This window comes from Macaca fascicularis, chromosome 11, assembly GCF_037993035.2.
Source record: "Macaca fascicularis isolate 582-1 chromosome 11, T2T-MFA8v1.1".
Taxonomy (NCBI): domain Eukaryota; kingdom Metazoa; phylum Chordata; class Mammalia; order Primates; family Cercopithecidae; genus Macaca; species Macaca fascicularis.
The window spans coordinates 101,614,909-101,627,831 of NC_088385.1; the positions used below are offsets into that span (position 1 = coordinate 101,614,909).

Consider the following 12,923-nt stretch of genomic DNA (forward strand, 5'->3'; position numbering starts at 1 on the left):
TCATGTTGGCCAGGCTGGTCTTGAACTCCTGACCTCAAGTGATCTGCCCATCTCGGCCTCCCAAAGTGTTGGGATTACAGGTGTGAGCCACCCTCCCTGGCCTCCATGGATTTTCTTAGTCAATTGTTTCTTGTTGACAAGGCATAGCAGGAAGTCACCTTGCAACAATTCTGACCATGTTTGGGGACAGCCACCTTTCTGAATCCAAGCATGTCTTTGGGTCTCTGCTGGCTTAAGCCACTGTGTGTGGAGATGTATAAACTTCTACCTGTGGCCTAAGTTTTGGGGTCTTACAGTTCACTGTTCCCTGGAGTTACAAGACCTGGGCATCAAAATATGAAGAAATATGATGAAGGAAGAGAATTCAAAACCACTTTGGGAGGAAACCCCTGGTAGAAGGCTAGGCTAGCACTGTTGCTTGTGACGTTGACAGTCTAAGAATCAGAGAAGGATCCAGGCCTCTAAGAGCTTCTTTAGCAAATGGAGTCCCTCACTGCTAGTACAGACCAGAAAGTACATGACTTTATTTTCCTTCTACTACTCAGTGGCTTATTTTAAAGCAGAACAGGAAAAAAAAAAAAAAAAAAAGAAAGAAAAGAAATCCAATTATCAATGCCTAAGCCGGAGTGGAGTAACCACCAACAAAACAGCTGTTAACATGGCTGACGCATGTTCCTGTTAACTGCTTTAGTCAAGTTAAAGGCCTGGCAAGGGAGAGATCCTGACTGGCTTAGCAAGGAGAGGGATTTCTGAGGTAGCCACCACAGATGGTAGCAGATGTCATGCAGCCTCAGAGCAGAAGCCACCAGGGACTTCACCATCTCAGAGCTGAGCAAAAAAGCTGAGAAACACTCAGCCGCGTCAACTGCCAATTATATACCTCAAGAATCTCAGGAAGCCAGGGAGTGTGTAAAAGTTTCTGTAATTAATCGCTTTCCATTCTCTTTGTCCACAAATCTGTCAGCTCATGGCTCTTCAAAAATCAAGGATGCTGGCTTCAGGTATCTCTGCCTCATCTAGTATGGCCAGCAGCATGAAGACGGAAATGCACAATTTGTAACCATATTATTCATTACAAATTATACTCCTGCTCTGTTGTCCTGTTAGAGTCCTAGGATTAAAAGTGATCCCTGACTGACAAGAAACCAGTTGCTCAATTCCTTCTATTACAGAGTAGGCAGCAGTCACCCATGTAGGCTACAGTCACACCAGCTTGGGGATCCCCCAGTACCTGTTGCCTGATGTTACTCATTACTTTACCTCTCTGAACCTCAGTTTCTTCATCTATGAAGCAGAAATAATAGTGCCTGTCTTGTTGGGTGTTGGAATGATTACCTTTGATAGTGCAAGTAAAGCACCTGGCACAGTACATTGCACACAGTAAATTTCGAAGAATGCCAGGCATTATCCCAAATCTATGAATGCCCAGAAAGGTGCTGTTTGGTATTGTCATGCTCCTTACATGACCCACAAATTTCTACATCTCATAATCACACCTATTAGAAAGTAACTCTGTATGTGAGGCTACAGATACTCATAAACCTAATTGCAAATTTTAAAAGACTATTATTAATTGTTATTAAGACTTGAAATTACTTTGTCAAATGGTGACTATGGACCTCCTCAGATGTACAAGATAACTTCTTTTTTTTTAATTCTTTTTTTTTTTTTTTGGAGATGCAGGCGGGTGGTCTCACTATGTTGCCCAGGCTGGTCTTGAACTCCTAGGCTCAAGCAATCCTCCCACCTCAGCCTCCCAAAGTGCTGGGATTACAGGCATGAGCCACAGCACCCGGCCCAAAATAAGTTCTTATATTAGAAATCCCGGTGGGGCATGGTGGCTCATGCCTGTAATCCCAAAACTTTGGGAGGCCAAGGTGGGAGAATTACTTGAGCCCAGGAGGTCAACACCAGCCTGAGCAACAAAGTGAGACCCTGTCTATACAAAACATAAAATAATTAGCTGAGCATGGTAGCACTTGCCTGTAGTCCCAGCTATTTGGGAGGCTGAGGCAGGAGGATCACTTGAGCCTGGGAGATGAAGGCTGCAATGAGCTCTAATGGCACCAGTGCACTCCAGCCTGGGTGACAAAATGAGACCCTGTCTCAAAAAAGAAAAAAATCCATACATTACTTAAAACTGGTAAATATTGCTTTATTCTATAGCACTATGCTTAATGAAGCTTGAAACCAACTAACATCACTTTTCCCCGTTTCTTTTTTTTTCAGGGAAACACAGAACTGGTAAGGTGTTTTCCCTACTGCAACATTTAGGAATATGCTGGGCTGGACACATATTTCATTCAATCACTTCCATTGTCTGTATTCATCCTCAGACATCAAATGACAATAGTCTGCAAAGTAACAGTTGTTCCCCATAAGATTTCCAAACATTCAGCTATGCTCCATTTTCCAGGGCACAGAATGGGCTACTGTAGTTAAGAATTTTTCTATCATCTGAGAGTTCCAGTTTGTCTGTCTGTACAGGGTGAGTGACCAAAGTAGAAAACTGGTCAGGACGTGAAGTGACTGGAAGCAGAGGGCTAAAAAGGCAGGATGAGGAAAACAGAGTCGTGAATTCTTCACCAGCCAAGACCTCAGGAAAGGCTCGTGTGTCTGAGCTTCCATTCTACCCGCTGATACAGCAGTCCCCTCTCAGCCACGGTGCTGCTTCTGTGGTTTCAGTTACCTGTAGCCCACCAAGATCCAAATATAGCAAATGAAAAATTCCAGAAACAGGCCAGGTACAGTGGCTCATGCCTGTAATCCTAGCACTTTGGGAGGCTGAGGTGAGTGGATCACCTGAGGTCAGGAGTTGCAGAGCAGCCTTGACAACATGGTGAAACCCTGTCTCTCCTAAAAATACAAAAACTAGCCAGACAGGGTGGTGCATGCCAGTAATCCCAGCTACTTGGGAGGCTGAGGCAGGGGAATCGCTTGAACCCGGGAGGCAGAGGTTGCGGTGAGCCGAGATCGCACCACTGCACTCCAGCCTGGGTGACAGAACTGTTAAAATAAAAAAAGAAAGAAAAATTCGAGAAGTAAACAATTGGTAAGTTTAAAACTGTGGGCCATTCTGATCTGGCGGTGTCCTGTACTGTCCCAACTGGGACCTGAATCCTCTCTTTGTCCAGTGTATTTATACTGTAGACCAAGCTTGTCCAACCCACAGCCCATGCAGCCCAGGATGGCTTTGAATGCGGCCCAACGCAAATTTGTAAACTTTCTTAACACATTATGAGTTTTTTTGTGATTTTGTCTTAGCTCATCAGCTATCGTGTTAGTGTATTTTATGTGTGGCCCAAGACAATTCTTCTTCCAATACGGCCCAGGGAAGCCAAAAAACTGGACACCCCCATAGATGCTTCCCGACCGTGAGTCACTTAGCAGCTGTCTTGGTTATAAGATCAACTGCTTCTGCTCAAGTAATCTTTATTTTACTTTAGCACAGTACATGGCCATAATCACTCCATTTTATTATTAGTCATTAATCTCTTACTGTGCCTCATTTATAAATTAAACTTTATCATAAGTATGTATGTATAAGAAAAATGGTATATACAGGGCTCAGTTCTATCTGAGGTTTCAGGCATCTCCTGAGGATAAACAGGGAATATTGTAGGAATAGCATTGGTATCGGTACCACTGGACTGGTTCGTATGAGTTCACACACAGTGAAATCAAGCGCATTGTAGACACCAAAGCCCCAGACAAACTGGAGACAGCCCACTAAACCGACTGCTGGAGTCAGGCGTCTGCTCCCTCCTGTGCTCTGCCCTGTGCCCACCCGACTGGCATTGCTCTTGTCTCATTCTAGCTCATGAAGGCTCTGCTTTGTCCTCGCCATCACTTCCCCTTTTTCAACACAAGGCCATGTTTGCTAGTATCTTAGCATGACTGTGAATACACCACCCTTCCTTCTGCCAGGGCTCAAGCAACGGGCCACACATCGCCAACTTCCTACGATATCAAAGACTTGAGATTCATTTAAAAATTGACTACAGGGGGAGAGAGGGATGAATAGACGGAGCACAGAGCATTTTTAGGGAAACTATTCTGTGTGATACTGTAACGGGGGAAACATGTAGTCATACATTTGTCCAAACCCACAGAATGACACCACCATGAACCCTCAACTATGAACTGTGGATAATGATGTGTGTCAATGCAGGTTTATTAAGTGTAACAAATGCACCACTCTGGTGGGAAATGTCGCTAATGTGGAGGGGAAGCTATGCCTGTCTGGGGTCAGGGTTCAGAAGAGAAATCTCTGTACCTTCTGCTCAATTTTGCCGTGAACCTGAAAGTGCTCTAAAACATAAAATCTACTAAAAAAAATTGGTAACACACACACATTTGCTACTAAGATGGGCTCCAACAAATGTGAAAATTTAAGAAATCTACCTCTTTATTTAACACCCAAAGCTAACATCAAGTGTTTATTTAAAAAAATAATGGCACCTGCTTTGAATTCATTGATGACACCACAATGGGGCGAAAATCTACAGGGAATTCACAATTTTAGGCTGACATGAAACTAAGAAGTAACTCACAAAATGGAAATTCTGCAACAAGCCTCACAATAAACATTTCCAGTTTCTACTTTCAGAGTTGCTAACTACTGCCTAAACATATCTTAAACACAGAGCACGTTTTGTTGAAATATTTCTCTTAGGACAAACACAGTAGACATGCTTTAAATAAATTAAAATTGCAACACATAAATCATTCCTAAAACAATCAAGGTGCATTGCTTTCCAGCTTCTTATAAATAGAATTGTACTGATTTCAGGAAACTATAGGTTCTGTTTCATATCTTTTTTTTAACATCTTATCTAGTTTTGATGTGAATAAGCCAATTTCATTCTTTGCAGTGATTTATCTTTTTAAACCAACTCATTCCTTTGTGCATATGCTAACTTTAAAATACCTCTTCACATAAGCCCTGAATTTTAAGTGATGCCATTTCTTCCTACCCCCAGCCCACTCCTCAGAATTACAGAAACATGTAAAATAGGTTGTTTAATCACACATGTTCACATGAATAAATATATTTAAATGTTTTTCCAAACCAATACAACAATATCTGGATTCACTGCAAAAACGTTCCCATTCAATGCAAAATAATTTGGCACAATCCGACCAAAAAAGACAAAAGTAATTAGTTGCCTGAGAGAAGCTAGTTCCTCATTATTACTGAGCCCGTAATTAAACCTGATATGCTAGAGAAATGGCAAGGCAATAAACACACAGAGTGGGGCAATATTTAATTGAAAACAAGAGTGACAGAGCTAGAAGGAGCGAAAACCACATGAATGCTAATTGACAGAGAAGGATAACAGCCTCCACGGCTGAAATGAAAGACGGAGTTTCAGATTTCCTTCTGTGAATAGCTGACAAGGATCACGCAGGCAAAGAGGCTACTGTTCCAAGCTAGAAACTTGGGACTAATCCCACATTCATTGTCCAAACCCAGCAACGAAGTGCTTTTTTGCTGTTTCACTATGGGTTTCCATTTTTGGTTGTTTTTTTTTTTGGCGGTGGGCGAGGGAGGGTGTTCCGGTTTAATCATATTCAAAGTTTGAACTTGAAATAACCAACTCAAGACCCACAGGACAGTATGTCACCAGATAAACGCAGTGCTAGAATCCAATGTCCAGCATCGACACTCAGGAATGTTTGCTGAGCGACCAGGCGGTGCTTACCCACCCAACAAGCACTTTCATCTTGGGCTTGGCCCAAGATGTTTACCATAAATGAAAGGTGTGGAGAAAGGATTATAGTTGACACAAACATAAATATCCAATTTCAGCATATGTTATAGCTACACATCACTATTTTTAATTGTAATATTTCTAAAATGTCATTTAATCTCCTTACGCATTAAAGAGAACAGTGGGAGTGTTTATTCCTTAAGAGAGAATCAACTGCAGAGATTAGGTTTCTTTCGAGTGTATCATCTTATTAAAAAGTACGAAGTTTCATGAACTTTCAACAAGACTGCGAAATAAATATGCCAGGTAGGTTGAGCCTATCGAAGTGAAAACAAGGTTATTTGACATTTAGTGAAAGTCAATGAAAATATGAACTCTTTAAAAGGAATTCATGATCCAGGTAGGAGGATTTAGACCCTACAGTATGTTAGAATAAAGCTAGTTTCTAGCAGGTTCTGAAAACAGCTCCAGACTAGAGGGGACAGAGTGTGCTACTTTTCATTCTCTTCTCTACTTCTGTCACTGAGGAGAAGATACACGGATCGCAGGTCTGAGAAGTGTGCATTAAAGCACATTTGCTAGGCTGAGCACTGGAATGGTGTGAGCTAGTGTGAGAATGAGGCCTACATCTTCTTGGACCATCCCAGAGCCCTTCACCTAAGGGTTAGAAATCTCTCATTCTCTAAACTAACAGCAGCACTCAATACCTGGTGTGTCCAAAGTGGTGCTTGGAAAGATTCACAGATACCAAGAGGGGCCCATCCAGGCCCCAGCTTGATTTAGGAGTGTAAGTTACACTCAGCTCTCAGCCCACGCTCAGTCTGATGCCCACAGGTAAAGGGTAATGCTGGCCATGGAAATACAAAAGCTGAAGGAAGCACAACATTCTCTCTGCCTCCCTGCCTTGCACCTGGTCTCCTTATCTGTCCCCTGGACTTGAACGATCAGTGTATACACATCAACATGGGAGACCAGGGGGAGTCTGACAATGAAAGGAGAGACAGTCATGAGATCGGAGTGGGACTGGTAATTCCCTCTTCCCTGAATCCAAAATACTTTATCACCAAAGATTTCATGAAATGACATTTATTGTTTAAAAAAGCATGAGTCTGGAATTAGATAGTGGTGATGGTTGAACAAGTTTGTGAATTTACTAAAACCACTGAATTGCACACTTAAAAAAAAAAAGCAAGCTTGAGCTGCATAAGTCCAACTCATACACACTGGACTTTGTACTAAATGCTCAACTATTCCATTCTCTCAGACTATGGCACATTCTGTCACATTTTTTTCCTTCAGGAGATTTCCCTAAGAAGAGCTGTTTGCAAAATATTGCACTTAATTTGAATCCAAGAGACCTGATATCTTCTGGGAGAAAATGTGCACTCACATGCCTTCCTGCCTGCAGCAGCTGGCGGGAGTGGTGGGACAAGGGGCTCAACAGCAGTTTCCATGAACATTGTTTACATCTTCCTCTTTGTTATATACACAGAGACACAGATTTAAAGGAAAGTATCCTCTAGGCTGAAGGTGGTGAACGGTATCCCCCACACAGGGATGTGAACTTTTGAATGCTTTCAGCGCAGAGGCAGTGTGGCCATCCTAGTACCTCAGGACTTACGTTCAGTGAGATGTTAAGAGACGGGGGTCAACCTTGGCTCAAACACTGGACTTATTTATTTTATTCTTGCTAGCCTTTCACATCTTGAAAAGGACACTCAATCTTCATCCAGGTAAACTGCCCCCACTAATCTAGCTGCCACTCAGTCACACCCCATGTCCTCGTTTCCTCATGCTTTCAGTGTTCTGACACCTCAGTCCACTTTAACTTTAGAGGCTATGATTCCGTCGTCCTTCAAGGAAAAAACTGCAACATGACCGTCATTTGTTTTCATTTCCTGAGTAAGCTTTGCAGTCCCTCACAGACCTGTGAAAAAAATGAATCACATAAAGTGAATCATATCCTCCAGGGGGGCTTATCACAATCAAGATTTGCCAAAAAAACAGCCAGGCATGGTGGCTTGTGCCTGCAGTCCTAGCTGCTCAGGAGGTTGAGGTGGGAGGATCCCTTGAGGCAAGGAGTTTGCGACCAGCCTGGGCAATATTTAGCAGAACACTGTTTCAAAACAACAAAACAAAACAAAACAAAAGATTTGCCAAAACACAAACCTTCAGAGTAGTGCTCACGGGATTCCAAATTAATGTTAAAGTCACAGTCTGATGAGGGATCTGAAAACATTCCTGCACACTCTGAAGGCTGGCCATTTGCTAGCCAGTTCAGATAAAATCAGGTGTCTGTTTCCTGCATATGAGAAGGGGAAAGCTCCATTCATAAATCCCTATGTCTTACCATTTAAAGTGTAACAAAACCCCTCAGGTAGACTTGTTGGATAACAGGTGTGTGATAAGATTTCCATCTTACAGGGTCACAAACGACTGACCGCTGTGGACACTGAGTACATGACGGGACCTATGGTTGCCTGGAGACAAGCAGGGTGGATCACATGGGGACCAAAGGCCACAGTGTTTAACACTGCCCAAGCCTGTGGTTCTTCATTCCCTGAATCATGCATATCCTTGCTTTTTATAGGACTCACAGAAAACAACCATTAGCAATTGTGAAGCTCCATTCTGACAGAGACTTAGGACAGAGACCTTTCTTCTGGATCACCAATTACGCCAAGGTCTCGATATACAGAGGTTTACCACGCTGGGCTAGTCAGGTGGGCAGGAAATCGGTCTGATTAAGGCAGTGAGCAAGGTAGGAGAGCTCTGAAATAGATTCGTGTTAACAAAGTACAAGGACTGAGTTGGCAACTGCTACCGAGTTAAGAGAATTGTAGTTATTTACACCACACAGCCCTAGTTTTTCTTGCACACGAGTCCACACAATCATTCATTGTAAAATTTGGTAATATGCACAGAGTTTTCTTTAAAATAAAAACTTGAAAGAACTTGAAGGCAGGAACCAGCGGCTTCATCTTGGTATTATTATCCTTTCTATGGCACACAGGATATGGTCCCAGTTTTTACAAAATATAGCAAGAAGAGTCACGGCAAAGAAGGTGCCAAGAATGTGGCAGCGGCTCTTCATCATGGGCGAGACGAACTTCGCGATGGTGGACACACACACTAAGATGACAGTCATGAAGGCCAGGATCACGTTGATGCACTTCCCCAGGAGAACTTTAGCATTCACGGTGTCTGTCTGCAGAGCTTGCTGCTCTTGCTGGTGGAGCTCCAGCTTAGAAATGCGAGTCTGGCAGGATTCCAAGGCTTCCTGTGGGCAAGAGGGACAGCAAGGGTCAAATGGTGTTGGGATCGTGAGCAACATGCGAGTGCTCGCTCAGCTGTACACAAAAGCCCCGGCTCCGAAAGCCCAATGCCCAGGCGGCTGCGAATCCCCAAACTGCTGATGAGGGTGACAGACAAAGATGTGGAACAAGAATCCCAGGCTCACTTTCTCCTGTTGCTCACGAGTAGAAGAGCATGTGGACACAACCACAAAATGCCACAAATGAGGAAGTATGGCTAAGTTTTTTGACTTTACTTTTTTTTTTTTTTTTTTTGAGACGTAGTTACCTTGCTCTGTTGCCAGGCTGGAGTGCAGTGGCGCGATCTCAGCTCACTGCAACATCTGCCTCCTGAGTTCAGGTGACTCTCCTGCCTCAGCCTCCCGAGTAGCTGGGACTACGGGCACGCACCGCCATGTCTGGCTAATTTTTGTATTTTTAGTAGAGATAGGGTTTCGCCATATTGGCAAGGATGGTCTTGATCTCCTGACCTCGTGATCTGCCTGCCTCGTCCTCCCAGAATGCTAGGATTATAGGTGTGAGCCACCATGCCCAGCCTACTTTATCTTTTTTTTTTTTTTTGAGACAGAGTTTCACTCTGTTACCCAGGCTGGAGTGCAGTGGCGTGATCTCGGCTCACTGCAACCTCTGCCTTCTGGGTTTAAGCTATTCTCCTGACTCAGCCTCCTGAGTAGCTGGGATTACAGGTGCACGTCCCCACACGTAATTTTTGTATTTTCAGTAGAGACAGCGTTTTACCATGTTGGCCAGGCTGGTCTCAAACTCCTGACCTCAAGTGATCTGCCTGCCATGGCCTCCCACAGTGCTGGAATTACAGGCGTGAGCCACCGTGCTCAGCCTGACTTTCCCTATTTTTGAAATAAAGTTATATAAAATATTGGTGCCTGTTGGTGCCATCAGGGACAAAGCAGAGAAGGAGGGAGGTTCCACTCTGTGACTACTCTACCTTCAGCCAAGGAGTGTGTGGGATCCCCAATGGCCAGTCCTTATTTCCACTGCTCAAAGATTTTGTCCATCGGTTAGAGGTTGGCAGAGGAAGGCGAGAGAAGGGAGGGGCAGGGACTGGGGCTGACTGTGGGGCAACTGTGCTTTCGCCTGCTCTCTGAACAAGGTGTTACTTAGGACACCATCCGAGGCTATCTCCCTGGATCTCATCCATGCCAAGTCTTCCATTACTAAGACACAAGATGACTACAACTGACCTAATCTCTAGGCCAGTTCTCTCTTCTGAGATTGACTCACAGATCTCCGTGCCTCTTTGACATCTCCATCAGAGCTTCTTGAAAGCACCTCAAATGCAACACGTGCAAATGTGACTTCATGTATTGCAGCTACCCAACACCTGCAGTCAACCCTGTTCCCTTCCAGTGTCCTTCTCAGAGCAGAGCACCATGATCCATCCAGTTCCTCATACCAGAAGCCTAATGTGCATATCCTGACACCCTTCTCATCCAACCCGCCACCCAGCCACAGAGGCAACATCCAGTTTCTAGCTCAACTGGTCCGGTTCTCTCCACCTGGTCAGCACCCCAATCTAAGTCACTGGGATCTCTTGCCTGCAATAACCTTACACGAATTTCCCTATATATCCTTTCGTTCCCCACCCTCACGAATCCATTTTCCACAGAGCCGCCCAAGTGGTCTTTTAAGGATACATATTTGATATCACTCCTTTTCATAAAACCTTTCCAATCTTTAATATGGCCTTCTGAGGCCTTGAAAGGCCCAGGTTCAGCTCCCTCTCCTCCCTCAATGACTTCATGCCAGCCCCTTGCCCTGTCATAGTGCTCTGGCCTTTTCCAAGTTCTTTTTTTCTTTGAAGAGACAGGGTCTCACTCTGTTGCCCAGGCTAGGGTGCAATGGCACAGTCAGAGCTCATTTCAACCTCACCCTCTGGTCTCCTGCCTCAGCCTCCTGAATGACTGGAATTACAAGTGCGAGCCACCACACCCAGCTTTATTCTAAGTTCTGAAAAGGAGCATAGACTCACCTCAGGGCTTCCGCACATTCAGTACACTCTGCCTGAGATGTGTGCATCCCCCACTCCGTCCCTTCTTCACCCGTGGATCTCCCACTCATTTTTTAGGTCTTGCCTTGATTGCCCCACCCTTGGGGAAGCCTTTCCTGATCCATGAGATGAGGTCAAGTCTCCCTTCAGCTCTCCTCCCCAACCATGAGACATATGCTGCCTGAGGACAGGAACTAGCGCGTCGCGCATTTGCTGTCCTCTTCGGCACAGAGCCAGAGCCAGGCATGCAGCGCGTGCCACACACTGGCTGAATATGAGAGACAGCTAGGTGCCAGTAAGAAAATGTGAGGCTTGACAGGTACAGTGGGGCACGCCTGTAATCCCAGCGCTTTGGGAGGCCGAGGTGGGTGGATCACTTGAGGTCAGGAGTTCGAGACCAGCCTGGCCAATATGGTGAAATCCCATCTTTACTAAGAAAATATAAAAATTAGCTGGGCATGGTGGCACGCACCTGTAATCCCAGCCACTCAGGAGGTTGAGGCAGGAGAATCGCTTCAACCCAGGAGGCAGAGGTTGCAGTGAGCCAAGATTGTGCCACTACACTCCAGCCTGGGCGACAGAGAGAGACGGTTTTAAAAAAAAAAAAAAAAGAAAAGAAAAAAGTGAGGCTTGAGAGAGAAACCTCCAAGCCTGCTGGGTGAAAAGGATCTAACTAGAGGTAGTACAATATGCTCCTCTCTGTTCTAACTCATGTGCCAATCTGTGTTTGCTCAATTAAAATATAGTCATCTTTTCAGGTTTTAAACAAGCATAATGGCTCCAAGATTGATTTGCTTTTCTTCTGCTGAATAACTCTATGGGCCAAAGAACAGGTTCTCTGTTACTATAGTAACTTCTATTATACTAGGCTACCAACGAAAAGGATAAAACTTCTTCAGATCTTCACATTCTAGAAAGTGCTGGCTTTCAACAGTAACAGGCATGTACCAGAAATCACGCGTTCTTTTCAACCACTTGGGTCCAAGGTTTCCTCCATTTTAGGCGTAGCACAGAAAAGGGGATGGAACAAGACAAAGGACCAACCTTTTAGGAAAATCCATGAATCTTTGATTATAAGATGAATTACATGTACAAGTAGACCGATCTCAGGACTGTCTTACAATTGCTGTCAAATTTTTTTAACGAAAAGAAAAATCCAAGAAAATTAAGCAGTGAATTGCAAGGAATTTCAGTCACAGCAGCCCGAGTATTCAGCCCCACAATTTTTGGTACTTCCTTGGGTTCAGTCATTAACTTATTGTGGATGATCACCAGAAAAAGGGATTATCTTGAAACGTTTTTAATAGGGAATTCAGGGTTTAAAAAACCACTCAGTTGTTTAAAACGACAAAACCCTTGCATCCCTGCAGGCAACAGCCTGTCTCCGGTAGCCCATTCCCTTTGTGCAACCCTGTCTGTAAGAACAAAACAAATAAGAAATAAAGATGAAGTCAAAAGGCTCAACTGCTAGAAGCCCTGAGGAATGTGGCTACTCCCAGATGTAAGGAATGGCCAGTATTTTTTTTTTTTGACTGTTTACTATGTGCCAGGCAAAGATTTCAAGACCTTACATGATTATCCCATTTAATCTTCTTGACAACCTTTTGAGGTAGAGCTCATTAATACTTCCATTTTATTGAGGAGGAAACTGAGGCACAGAGCACTAACTCATCCAGGGTCACACAGCATAGGTGAGGAGGGCTAGGATTCTAGCCATCATGACAGGGAAGACACTCCAGTCATTCACACAGATGTCCTCTTTGCACTTTTGAGTGAGAGATGAAACCAGAAAATGTCAAAATGAACCTCTCTGGATTTTTAAGTTCCCTTTATGTGGTCCCTCCCCACTTTATCTGTTGTCCTTCACCACTAAAATATGTTTGTTAA

The 12,923-nt window shown here is 44.1% G+C and overlaps 1 protein-coding gene across 9 annotated transcripts in view; it reads right to left on the bottom strand.

Moving 5' to 3' along the window:
• Window positions 1-6,784: 6,784 nt before the first annotated feature.
• Window positions 6,785-12,923, bottom strand: part of TMCC3 (transmembrane and coiled-coil domain family 3) — a 307,823-nt gene continuing 301,684 nt past the window's right edge. For all 9 annotated transcript variants that reach the window (XM_005571878.5, XM_065524655.2, XM_005571880.5 and 6 more), the window contains one exon: window positions 6,785-8,994. In XM_005571878.5, coding sequence (XP_005571935.1) covers window positions 8,692-8,994 — 303 coding nt within the window. In that variant the 3' untranslated portion in view covers window positions 6,785-8,691. The remainder of the gene's footprint in view (window positions 8,995-12,923) is intronic.